At 37.0% G+C, this 12,558-nt stretch overlaps 1 protein-coding gene across 2 annotated transcripts; it reads right to left on the bottom strand.

Moving 5' to 3' along the window:
• Nucleotides 1-550: 550 nt before the first annotated feature.
• Nucleotides 551-4,436, bottom strand: LOC110756029 (glutamate receptor 1.2-like). Of its 2 annotated transcripts, XM_088249036.1 has the most exons (6): nt 4,238-4,436; nt 3,799-4,120; nt 2,360-3,672; nt 1,894-2,197; nt 1,245-1,621; nt 551-1,095 (listed from the first exon to the last, which is right to left on the bottom strand). In XM_088249036.1, the coding sequence occupies exons 2-6, from the start codon at nt 4,070-4,072 to the stop codon at nt 739-741; spliced, it is 2,625 nt and encodes an 874-aa protein (XP_088105162.1). In that variant the 5' UTR covers nt 4,073-4,120; nt 4,238-4,436; the 3' UTR covers nt 551-738. The 2 variants fall into 2 exon arrangements, with proteins under 2 accessions (XP_088105162.1, XP_088105161.1); XM_088249035.1 differs by having other exon boundaries at nt 3,799-4,436.
• Between the last annotated feature and the right edge of the window lie 8,122 nt (nt 4,437-12,558).

The following is a 12,558-nucleotide window of genomic DNA, read 5'->3' as shown; positions in this document are numbered from 1 at the left end:
AGTACATAGTGTGGGTTTTTTTAGTAGTGCTCTTTGACGAACAACTTTACTAAGGTGCTATCCTAGCACCCAGGAAGCATAAAAGGTGAAGTTGTGGATAATAAAAAATAGATATTTGTTGATTAGCAAATGGGTCAAAGGCATTGGAGAGGTCAAGGGATTGATTTGACGATTATATACCTCATAAAATAGGGATTTAACGGTCTTTTTGATTGAGGGATTATTTAAGAGCACCCATATTAACGTTAGGGACCATGAGTGATACAAAAAAACTTTAAGGATGCAATCTGATAGTTTCGCAAACATCAGGTACGTTTTCTGAGGATCTTCTGCTTTGCGCATATACATATAAGCAAAATTGCATTGAATGGTTTAAAACAAGATTAGGATACCATGTTTTGGTGGATGCACCCCCGATTGATTAGGATAGCTGTACCTTTGGAATTACTATAGTGCCCTTTATAGGGAGATTGATAGAGGATATTCTTCTTGTCTTTTACAAGAGGCATGATGACAGATTAAAGAATAACCTGCGTGTCACTCCTATGCGTAACAAAAGAGAAGCGAGTATTTCGCTTAAAGTGACTTTATCTGTTTGTACAATATACACCTAATAAAACACAACCTTAGCATTGCAAAATCACGATTTCACACAGGTCCAGTACAACCTCAGCGACTACAATGGGGAGCAATATCTAGTTCTACATACCTTAATACTTAGCTTCATGCACTATCTGTCTACTGGTTTTCTTCGTTTTCATTGGAAACTTTGTGAGAGAAGAACTTCCTTACACGCTGCAGCTTTTCTCGAACCCGATATCTAAATCTGAATTTCTTCACGGCATACCATTTTTCTTTGAGTGGGAATATTATGAATATGAAAAGAGCAAAAGCTGAAGAAACCCCAGTAACGAGAAATAAACCACGAAAGGTATGGAAGTTTAGAGTATTGGGAACACTCGTTGTGTTGTCAAACATGAGAATTGTTCTCTTATGAAACCAGACCTTCTCCATCTCTATAAGCTTTCCCTCTTCTCTCATTTGTTGAATTTGCATTGACATATCATGGACCAATTTCGAACCTTTACGGAAAACCTGCTTATACAAAAAAAATATGAATAACGAACTACAGAAACTATAAATGTTAAGATGTTATATGGCCAAAATATCATGCTTAATCTTGCTAGTTTTATAGCGGAAATACAACATATGATTAATGCATAACTTTAAGGGAGGTTACTCACAAAGCCAAAACCATTGGTGCTAGATTCGGGTTTAATCATGGAGTAGCCAGAAGGATAGTGTGCAAGGAAGATCTTAATGTATGGAACCTCGTCAACGATAGCAGAGACACCACCATGCTTACTTCCTCTTGATAAAGCAAGAGCATATTCTTCAACTGAATTATAGTATTTAAGACCTTTGAAATTCAAGTTCTTTACCACTCCGTGGGTGATTGAACCTGCTTGGTAACCTATATAGTTCCCTCTTGAGTTTAATTGTATTTGGTTAACTGTCATAATTGATGTCAGAGTTGCTGTGTAACTGGAAGTCAATATAAGCACAGCAAACACCCATATGATCATTACAAACTTTGCTAAATTGTTTAACAACTTCTCCCCTGCAACAAAAAGACAAAATTTCATTTCCAGGTGATTTTAGCAAATCAACTAAATCAAGACTGATCGTCAACTACAGCATCTATATTCGTAATTTGAGTTCGTTCTTTCATCTGAATGGAATTTGAGTCAGAAAAATATAATTCATAATGCTACTCTTTCTCATATCTGCGTTAATTAATCAGAAAACACAAGGGTTGTTTCATAGAGACTGAAAACTAATTAGCAGTAAACTTGAATAATTGAAAGAAGTGGTGAGATATAGTGCACTTACTATGAGCAAACACAACGGTTGAGAAGGCAAACCATAATATGCTTCCAATTTGCTGCGAAGGTGTGCCTTGGAATTCTGGGTTGACAGGACGCTCAATTACCCACACAACGAAACCGGTCAAGATAAAGAAACCCGCACTTGTGATCCAAAGATCAGCCGAAAGAGGTTTCAAGAAAAACCACATGTCTTCTTTTTCATTAGATACTAGCATCCCCACACCTAAGTCACTATATGGTATTGTAAAATCAACATACTGAGATCTCTCCGATGTGATCGTGATATCCCCAACAAGAGCATCGAATGTCTAGTTAATATACATTCCCCAATATGCAAAAGTGTGTGGCAGGAAAACGAAAAATTAAAAATTAGAAAGATTAAATCATTAAATGTAATCTATTTTTGCATTACAAGTTACTAGCATACAATTACAGACGTATATAAAATTTTAATTTCATATTAAGCATACCTGGAGAACAAGATCATTGTAACTTCCATCAATGCCAATCGCAAATGGAACAAACTCATAATTTACTTCATAGGGCAATGCGCTAATTGCAGCCTCGAATACGTCTATGCAGAAGCCTGTGAAATATGTTCGATTGGTTTGAATATCATGGTTCATTTGCACAAGTTCGAAGAACCCATTTTTCACTGGAACGCCAATTCTTAGTTTTATTTCAGAACTAGTACTCAATTGCATCTTTGAACCTCTTGGGATGGTTGATGATCCTCCAGGCCATATGATTGTTTCAAGATCGTTGGTGGAAAGTAAATTTCTTCTGTTATTAAGTGGGTAGGAATCTCTTGTGTGTTTTTCTTCACATGGCCAAAATCCAACCCTTCTTTCCCCTTTTCCTATGACATTCACAATCTCAAATGCACTTGAAACTAGCTTCCCATTTGGATATTGAATTTCTTCACCGCTTAAACCCTTAAACCTTGTTTGCAATATCTCTTGAAGAAGCAGAAGTCCATGTTTGGAGGATGTAATATTGTTTAAATTCACTAGGTTCAATCCTATAGAAGTCCAGGTCCTCTCAACTGCTTCAGCTAGAGCCCAAGTTGCATCATATGCCCAAATTCCGTCTGGGATTACCGCACTTACTTCTATATTAGGACCCTGCATATAAAATATCCTCCTCAATCTTGAAGTAAGATTGTGGAGGCGGGTTGATGCTGGAAAATAAGACTTCAAACCGAGCACTCCTTGCGTTGACTCAATTACAGATGAGTCCATGGAAGAATGCAAGAAATTCATGCTAGTTGATGTCATGATCCAAGCATACCCTTCACTCAGTAGGCCCAACTTTTTTGCATTCAAGAAAAGGCGAGGAACAAGAAAATGTGATACATGCACCACAAATACTGTCGTCTTCAACTTCGTGAGGTTGCGGAGCTCTTCAATGATCTGTTCATCTGATGAGGAGGCAGCAATGCAACTTTTATATACAATAGTCACATTTGCTTCTTCAAAGGAGTTGATAAAAAATGGAATGATGTCTCTCCCATAATCAGTGTTCTCATATAGAAGGATGACATCCCTCCATTTGAACATTTCAATAAGGCCACTGATTGCCGTAACTTGAGAAGTTTCATCTTGTGTGATCTCAACAAAGAAGGGATATTCGCCAGGAGCACCGAAAGGACTAGTACGAAGTCCAGAAAGTGACAATACAGGGACTTTAGCTTCTTCACCTAACTCTGCCAATAGGTTTGCTTCCATTCTTGTTTGTGCACCAATTATTGCTTCCACTTTGATCTTATCCAAAAGATTTAGAGCTGCGTTTGGTTGAAGATCGCGACTAGAGTTTCTTATATATTTTTATTATTATAATCATTATAACAAAGTCTAGAAAGAAAATTAATTTTATAGTACAAAAACTAAAATATTAATATGTGGCTTACCAGCTGATAGAGCATGTAGAGGTTTTCCTTTGGAATCTCTGGTGTGCAGAATTACTCTTGTGCTGTAGTTATTATGCAGATGGTAGAAATCAGACAGGGCTGTTGAAATGCAGCTGAGAATAATCTTTCCTTCCCTTGACCCCATATCAAGAATCACACCAACATGAACCTCTTCCACAACAATATTGGGACTGCAGAGACCTAGAAGGCTAAACAAGGTCACAAAGGACACGCAGAGGATGGTTTGCTTCTTCCCTTGAAACTCCATATACATGACTAACTTAGTTTCTGCTTCTCTTTAATTAGTGGGAGGGGCTGTGGACTGCAAGATATAAGAAATTCCAGTGATTAGGAAATTCAAGAAAGTAATGTGAACAGATTGACCAAGACTTTGTGAAGTTTTTCTCCAGTTCGGGAGGGAGGACGAGGTGGACTTTACCTCAGTTTCTCTTCTCTTCTATCTATCTAAAGCTTCCCCATATGTTTTTGCTCCTACTCATTCCCAGACCACACCTTCAGGTACACTTCACGAAGCTCCCCTGCTGCTTTCATTCCACACAAGGCCCCTGAAAATGGTCCAATCTAAAGTCTTTTTATCAAGTCTCAAGTTGGCGCTGCTTTGAGAACGAATCTGCCATTTGATTTGGCGCCCTTGTGGGCCCAAGAAAGACAATTAGGAAAGTGGGTCTGAAGCATGTCAATTTTCAGTGCAAAGTGGGTTATTTTAATCCATGTAATTTCAATTTTTTTTTAAAGTACGAATTATTAAGATTTAGCCATGCATCCCCTATCGTCAAGAAATGGTGGACTAGAAACCATGCTCTCTCCCTTTCAACATGTTGATCCCAATCGTGGTGTGAAAGGTTTTGTGCTCGACAGGGATTATGGACCACCTGTTTACACTGAGTTTTTTTTTTTTTTTTTAATGGGGCTTGGGCTATGGGCCAGAAGAAAATAATGGGCTTTGGGCTTGGGCCACATGCGCACAAATTTCTTAGACCAAAAAGTTCATAATTTTCAAGTTTTATAAATTCTTATAAAAGATATGAAAAATTAGGTATTAGACATAACTATCATTACTAATTAGGATTTGAGACAAATAGCATTTCTGTTTTGGTTTTAATACCTAGGAATTGAATTTTGTTTTGAATTTGGCCGAAGAGGAAGCCCAAATTCGTTGGCCCACCTTACTTTAATCATTGAAAAGACAATTATATCCTTTTTATTTAAAAGCCTGACCCAAATTCGTTGGTTCCCTTTTTGATGATCATCGATCCAATGCCTTACTTTCACCAACCATTATCTGCTTTCAATAGAAGTGCAAGTACATCGCAGATCGGTCTCTCTGTCTCTCTGTCTCTCTCTCTTCCGGGCAATGCAAATCTTCTGCTTGGAAGATTGGAGGCACCAAGGGTTAGACTTTCGAGAATCATATTAATTATCTCCATCGGAATACTATTAACAGGTTTTAAGCTCTGATTTTGTTTCATTTCTTTTTCCTATGTGTATATTTTTTCAATTCTCGTAGTGAAAGATTCTTTCCCTTCCTCTCTCTTGTTTTTCTTCTTTTTATAGTTTAGTGATTCTGTCACAAAAATGCTTCTGTCACAAAAACACTCGATTATATGGCAATGGCATCTCCATAACAACAAATATTGCATTGGGAATCAATCTTAAAACTTTTTTGACTCATTTTCCATGCATGTAACTCACAAACTTGTATTTCCGGTATCCCTTGAGCTTGTAAAATGTGCATGTCTTCTCAGCACTGTCTTTGTCTTCTTTAACTAAACAAATAATATTTTATTACTTGTCAAGTGTGGTAGCTCATACGATAGTTATGAGAATGTTAAAGTCAAGGTTTTGAATTAAATTACTATTTAACTACTATAATTCTCCAAAGGGTTCAAGTCGAGGACTGAAAATCCTCAACTAGAAATAGATGCACAATTTTATAATCCGTTGTTGTCATGTTGACTCGTTTGGATGTTGAATAGGAATTTCATAAATTCTACAAATCATGCACGAAATACACTCTAGTTTGTCTTAGTTTTAATTTTTTGTATTTATGTCGTTGGCAGACAATAGAAACTACGTTGCAGAAAAAGGAAACTGCAATGCAGAAAATGGAAACTGCATTGTAGAAAACAGGAACTGCATTGCAGAAAACGGAAACTGCAATGCAGAAAACGAAAATTGCATTGCAGAAAACCGAACCTGCAATGCAGAAAAAAGAACGTGCAGTGCACAAAACAGAAACATGAATAACATATTTTACATTCTAGGTGGTCTTTAGTCTGATTCCCCCTCTCCCAACATGTCTTGAATAAAAAAAATATTGTTTTGTTTTGTTTAGAGCTGAGCATTTTTCCCCATACTCTGGAGTACAGTTTTTGTTTGTAGTTTTTGTTTTTTGCTTCTTCTTTTTTTCTTTCTATTTACATCATTGATATCTATATTCAGTGGCGGACCTGTGCAGGCGCAAGAAGGCGCGCCCGCACCTCCGGTCGCTGGAAATCGCCATTACAGGTGCTGGAGTTGCACCTCTGCTTCAGACCAGCGATGCACATGAGGTGTTCGACGAAATGCGCAAGTGACTGGGCGCTGCGCAGCTTCTGGTGCGCGCTGCGCGCTCTCCTTTTTTTTTTTAACGAAGCCTAGCCAAAACGACGTCGTTTTGGACCAGGCTGTTTTAAAACACGCTGGTTGTTTGTTTTTATAAAAACCTAGCCAAAACGACGTCGTTTTGGACCAGGGTTTTTTAATTTAATTAAAAAAACGGAAACTGATGCTGTGTGTGGGCTTTTTGTGGGTTTTTTCAAAAGGGCTTCTATTCCCTTACTTAAATGGGACTTAATTGGGAGTTCTCTTTATTCAATTGGGTTTTGGGAATTCCTTAATTAAGTAGAATGGGGAATTCTCTTTATAAAAGACCAATTTAACATCACCCAATTTCATCAAAGTGTGTGTGCATCACAATAATTTTTTTTTTCTTATTTAGCTCTCTCTATACAGTTATGGAACGATACTTTCAGAGAAAGAGTTCAAATCCTCCTTCAAATAATCTAGCTAGTTCCAACCCTCCTTCAAATAATCCTGCTAGTTCAAATCAACCTTCAAATAATCTGGCTAGTTCCAACCCTCCTTCAAATAATCCGCCTACTTCACATCCTCCCTTGAATAATTCGGGTAGTCCAAAACGATCAGAGGTCACTGAGTTGGATGAAATATTGGCTACTCTTCCTGCAGACCCTGGACTTAGACCTCCAATGACTTATTATAATCCCAATTTTCGAGAACAAATCCGAAGAGCCTATCTACAAAGGGGTCATTTTCTAGTTATGTTTTGCTTTTTATAAGTTGATTTTTCAACTCTTTGATGTAATTTTTATTTTTTTACTTTGGCTTTTTTATTTTTTCTTTGAGGTGCTATTTGGTTAAAGATTTTTGTATAATTTTCTAGTACTTTTATCATGGTTTTGACTTTTAGCTCCTCACTTATTAGTAGGTGCATTTTTACCTAGACTCTTGCATTGTAGTTTCCGTTTCCGTTCTAGTACTTTCATCATCATGTTTTTTTTTTCCCATACTCTGCAATGCAATTTTTGGTTATATAAAAAAAAAAAAATTGTTCCTTTTTTTTTAATTTTTTTTTTTACATAATTGATATATACATTGTATTTTTGTTGCCGTTTCTGTTTTCATTTGCAGTGTTTGCGTGAATATGTGTTGAAATGAATTTTTTTTCAAAACCTTTGATTGTTTATATAAATATTGTGTAACTGAATAAATATTACAAAAACAAGTTTGATGTAGTGGTTTGTGAGTAAGGCATCCTCCTTTGTGGGTCAAGGTTCGATTCCCTTTAATGACACAAATTCTTTTATCCTTTTTTTAAAAGGAGAATAAAGGGCAACAGACAACAGAGTTGGTCCCTTGCATACGGCGGCAGGCCGGCGATGGGCGTTGGTGGTGGGCAGCTGGCCAGTTGTGAGGCGTCTGGTCTGCAGTGGTAGTTGGCTCGAAGGGGGCTTGTCGAAGGTGGACATGTGGCATAGTGTACTTGCCTTAGAAGGAGTGGCATTGTGTGTAATTTTGATATTTCTTAATTATATTATTGTAAAATTAGGTACTACTTTTTGGTCTTTTGCCTTATGCTAATTAGATGAAATTGTATTCCTATCTTCCAAATTGGTAAACTATTTTGTGTTTTAAAACTAAAGCTCCCTAAAAGATAAAACTATTTTGTGTTTCTCCCTAAGTAGAGAAAGTATGAAAGGAGAAGATGAGAGAATCATATTTTGTGGAGGTTGTGATAGTATAGTATTGTATTGTGGTTATACAAATATGAAGGAGTGGCCTTTTATAGGCATCCAATAACATGTAACCTTCAACACATTAAATCAGAAAATTAAGGCAATCAATATATAAATTATACCTGAAATTTAATTTTGTATAAGTCCACAATAAATAAAATAAAACAACCAAAATAATTAAATAAATCAAAAAGGTTAAACTTTTAAAACCTTTTTAAAATTCCAACAGTCTCCGATCCTCTGATTCAAGGAAGGCTTCATGATTCAAACTCTCTGGAGTATTTTCAGCCTGATCAGTGCTTGTCTTGTGTGAGCATGCACCAGTATCTCAGTAAATTTCGTTTCTCATAGTGGACACAAACAAAGTGAAGGTTGATTCTCGCCGAGTTGATTTGCAATGCCACGCGGCTCATAAAACATAATCTGTTATTAGATTGCCTGAAAAAGAGAGAGCATGTAAGCTAAGGGGCTTTGACCGAACCAATAAGCCCCAAGATTGATAAATTTCTGAAGTAGAAGAATTGGCTCTTGATTTTTATTAATCAAATTTAGCATTCGTAAATACGTACACAAGTATACATTGAGCATATATGTGACTCAGAATGTAAATTACACAAGAATTATATACAACGTTTTAAATGGCTATTGTGTAACGTGTTCGCTTATGTATACGTATTTACTTATTTATATATGAATGCGTATGCAAAGTTTAGAAAGCTTACTCACAAAGCCAAAACCATTGGTAATAGGCTTGGGTTTAATCATAGAGTAACTAGCAGAATACTTTGCCAGGAAGGACTTTATGTAAGGAATTTCGTCAATGACAGCAGTAGCACCACCATTCTTATTACTTCCTCTTGATAAAGCATCGTTAAATTCTTCAACCGAATTGTACGTAGAACCTTCGGATTTCACATAGTTCTCTAAATTTCCTGGGGCCAATACACCATGGAAACCTATGTACTTTGCTTCTGGGTTATATTGTATCTGTTTAACTGTCATCATTGATGCTAAGTGGCAGTGTAACTGGATGTCAATATAAGCACATCAAAAACCCATATGATCACTCTACAAACTTTGCCAAATTGTTTAACAACTTCTCCCCTGCAACATGTGCAACAACATTTCAGCATTTCGACATTAATTAAAAGAAATTTAAAATCAAGCAAAAGAAAAAGAAAAGTATCATTGTTCATTTCTCTTACATTAATTATGAATGAGAAACTGATGAGATTTATTATTTATCATAAAAAGATGCTCAACTTTAGAAATCTATTTGAAATTGAAAGTATATGAGCAATCTAGATTTGAGTTATCAACAACTTTATAATAAACAATATCTGATAAATAAACAAAATTGAGTTAAATATTGTCTTGGCATGGAAACTAGCTAGTACAAATAAAAAAGGCTTGAGACAGAGCACTTACTGTTCGGATACCTTTAAAAGAACGTAATTTATTAGCGTAACAATCCTCTAGATGTTCGAAATTTGTCGAAAAATATTGGTAGCATGATAGCGAGACAATCCTCCAAATTGTCCTTTTTGTACGTACAGGAGACTTCATTAATTTACTCTGCATATCTTGAAAGTGTCTTGACCATAGTTTGACACGTGTATGGGGAGTATCTTGAAAGTGTCCATTGACCGTGTCCAATGCGTGTCCGTGCCATGTCCGAGTGTCCGAGCATCCGAGTGTCCCAGTACACGGCGACACTCCACCTTATTGCCGTGTCCATGCAACATAGGCGGGAGGTTTTGAAGGAGTTGGACATGATTAAGATGGTAGTAAAAACTTGAGTGATTTGAGTTAATACCAAATACTATTTGGCTTCAAATGCTTCATGTGTGAACCGAGTGTGCGTACAACTTGCTCATTCATAAGAATATTTTCTTCTTCTTTGAATTTTTGTTTTCCTACCCAAGAGCCCAATTTGTTATTGACAAATCACAAGTTTCTGGGTTACTTCCCCCACTTATTTTTTTAAAGTACTTTATATTCTCAAAGAAGATTCAAAGAAGTCTGCTAGTTCCACGGTTATCCATATGTTTCATTCTAGGTGTGTTGTTTTCACACAGTACTTTATTAACATGAGTACCTATTGTTCGGATACCTTTAAAAGAACGTAATTTAGTATCGTACTTTCTATAACAGGCCTCTAAATTGTCGTTTTGTACGTACATGAACCTTCATTAATTTACTCTCCTCTTTTTCTTCTTTATAACGAGTTTATAACTCATGTTGTTTTGTTCTTCTTCGTTTTAATATATATAGCATTTATTGAGGGATCCCTCAAATTAGTTTATTTGAGGGACACCCTTGTAGGGTCCATTCCGTATTGTACTTCATTAATCCAAACCGTCTATTTTGTAGATACTCATTCAAAGACTATCTTTACAAAAAATCATTTGAATCCGATATCATTTGACCACTTTAATTGAATTATTGAAATTTTAGTACTTTCTTAAATCACCGTCTTCATTGATTTTGTATGACACAATTGGATATCGAAACGATTTGCGATTTGTCTAAATTTTTCTTCCTCCCAACACAACCCTCCGCTTCCAAATCTTCCTAACGCCCACAAATTCACTCAAGCCACCCACGTCGAAGAAGAAGATGATTGTTTGCCCTCCCTTGTATAGATACCGCTCTCATATCTGATGATGAAATCGTAGTGCTCAAGGACCTGGGTGGAACTACCAAAAGGTCTACACTATAGCCCAGTGAGGTTTTTGAGATAAAAAATATTAAACATTTCTTTCAAATATACTCTAGTATGCATTAACTTATTAAAGTCCAAAAAAATTCAATTCTTTATTAATTTAGTTGCATGGCAACAATAAAAATACACATTAAAATAAGTACAATTTCAATTATGTTGTTGAACATATTTTCATTTTGATAATATATGGTTTTCGGTTGCGTTTAATATGTATTTGTCTTAAGTTAAAGCTTATTGGAAATTCCAAGGAGCTTGTAGCTCAAATAGTTAAGACCATTTACCCTTGTCTAAGGCTCAATTTTTCTTCCCTCAATATCGCCTATATCGAAAGAATTTTTTTTTAATTATTGAAAATTAGTCAATTGAGCTATAAACGTAACATCCCGGTCTGAAAAAGGAAATAAAATAATTAAATTAAGAGGAAATAAATTTGAATGAGAAAAAAAATTGAAATAAACAATAAAAATAAAAGGATTTGCATTAATTAAGGGTTTTGAAGATAATAAATATTTATGAAATTTTAAAAGGGGCAAAAATGTCATTTTAAGTTCGGGAAGGAATTTGGGACTTCCGGTTATACCGTTGCGTAGAGCACGTCAAAATGAGTCTGTAGACACGTAACGGGCTCGAATCCGAGTTATAACGAGAGAGATACAAGCAAAATTCAAGTAGGGGCAAAATTGTAATTTTAGTAAACTGGTTTTTTAAAAACCAGAATTTCTCTCTCCCCCCCTCTTTTATTTTTGAAACAGCGGGTTGCTTCCAAGAGCCGCCGCCGCCGCCACGCCGAACCACCGGCCACGGGTCCGACCAAGATCAAACCTCCACCGCCTCCTCTTCCTTTTCCGACCATTCCGAGCCCCTGGAATTGCCGTTAGCCGCCGGAATTCGTCAGAATCACGCCGGATTTTGACAGAAATTCCAAGTCTTCGTTCTCCCCCAATTCTCCACCAAATCGGACGAATAAGGTATGAAATTTCGACTACTTTTCATGATCTAGCTGCTGGTTGGGTAGGATTGCTTCAATTTTTTGCGTAGGCAAGGAGATTTTCGAATTGAAATTCTGCCGGTGTTGGGATCGCGATTCCGGCCCCTTCCGTCGACTTTTTGGGGTATGTCCAAGAACAAAAGTGACTCCAAATTAGGGTTATTACCTAGGATAGGAGTCTTGGCTCGAGATTCTGAGATTTTCCGGTAATGCGATATCGCTTTGGACACCCACGCGTGTGGCGGAGCGTGGGCACTGTATCATAGGGGCATTTTGTCCCAATGCGATCTCCTGGTTGTCACGAGCGCGTAGGATTTTACGGATCTCAATTTAGATAACGTTTGAACCCCGAACGGATTTTACATATTGTGTGAATTCCGGGTTTGATATGTTAGAACCGTTGGATCGCTTCCCATTTAATATATGTTGATCTAGGCATTCCTAGGATCGTGTAGGAATTCGCGGATCGTGAATCGGAACCCCGGATGTTCCGATTCAATAACTTAAAGCTTGCGTTTTACGATAACCATTCGATTGTGCGATCGCGAGTGATCTGACTGTCCGATCTGAACCAAACTTGCAGGACGTGCATCCTAGACATTGTGGAACCCATAGGAACTTTCGGATCGTAAAACGGAGTCGTGGGCCCCGCGGGCCCGGTTGAGACCCTCGGTTGACCGTAAGTCTTTTGAGGTAGTTTCACTCTTCAAGGAGTACTAGAACGACCCTTT

This window comes from Prunus avium, chromosome 2, assembly GCF_965620075.1.
Source record: "Prunus avium chromosome 2, drPruAviu1.hap1.1, whole genome shotgun sequence".
Taxonomy (NCBI): Eukaryota; Viridiplantae; Streptophyta; class Magnoliopsida; order Rosales; family Rosaceae; genus Prunus; species Prunus avium.
Note: the sequence above shows the minus strand (reverse complement) of the source record. Positions and strands in the feature narration are given on the sequence as shown.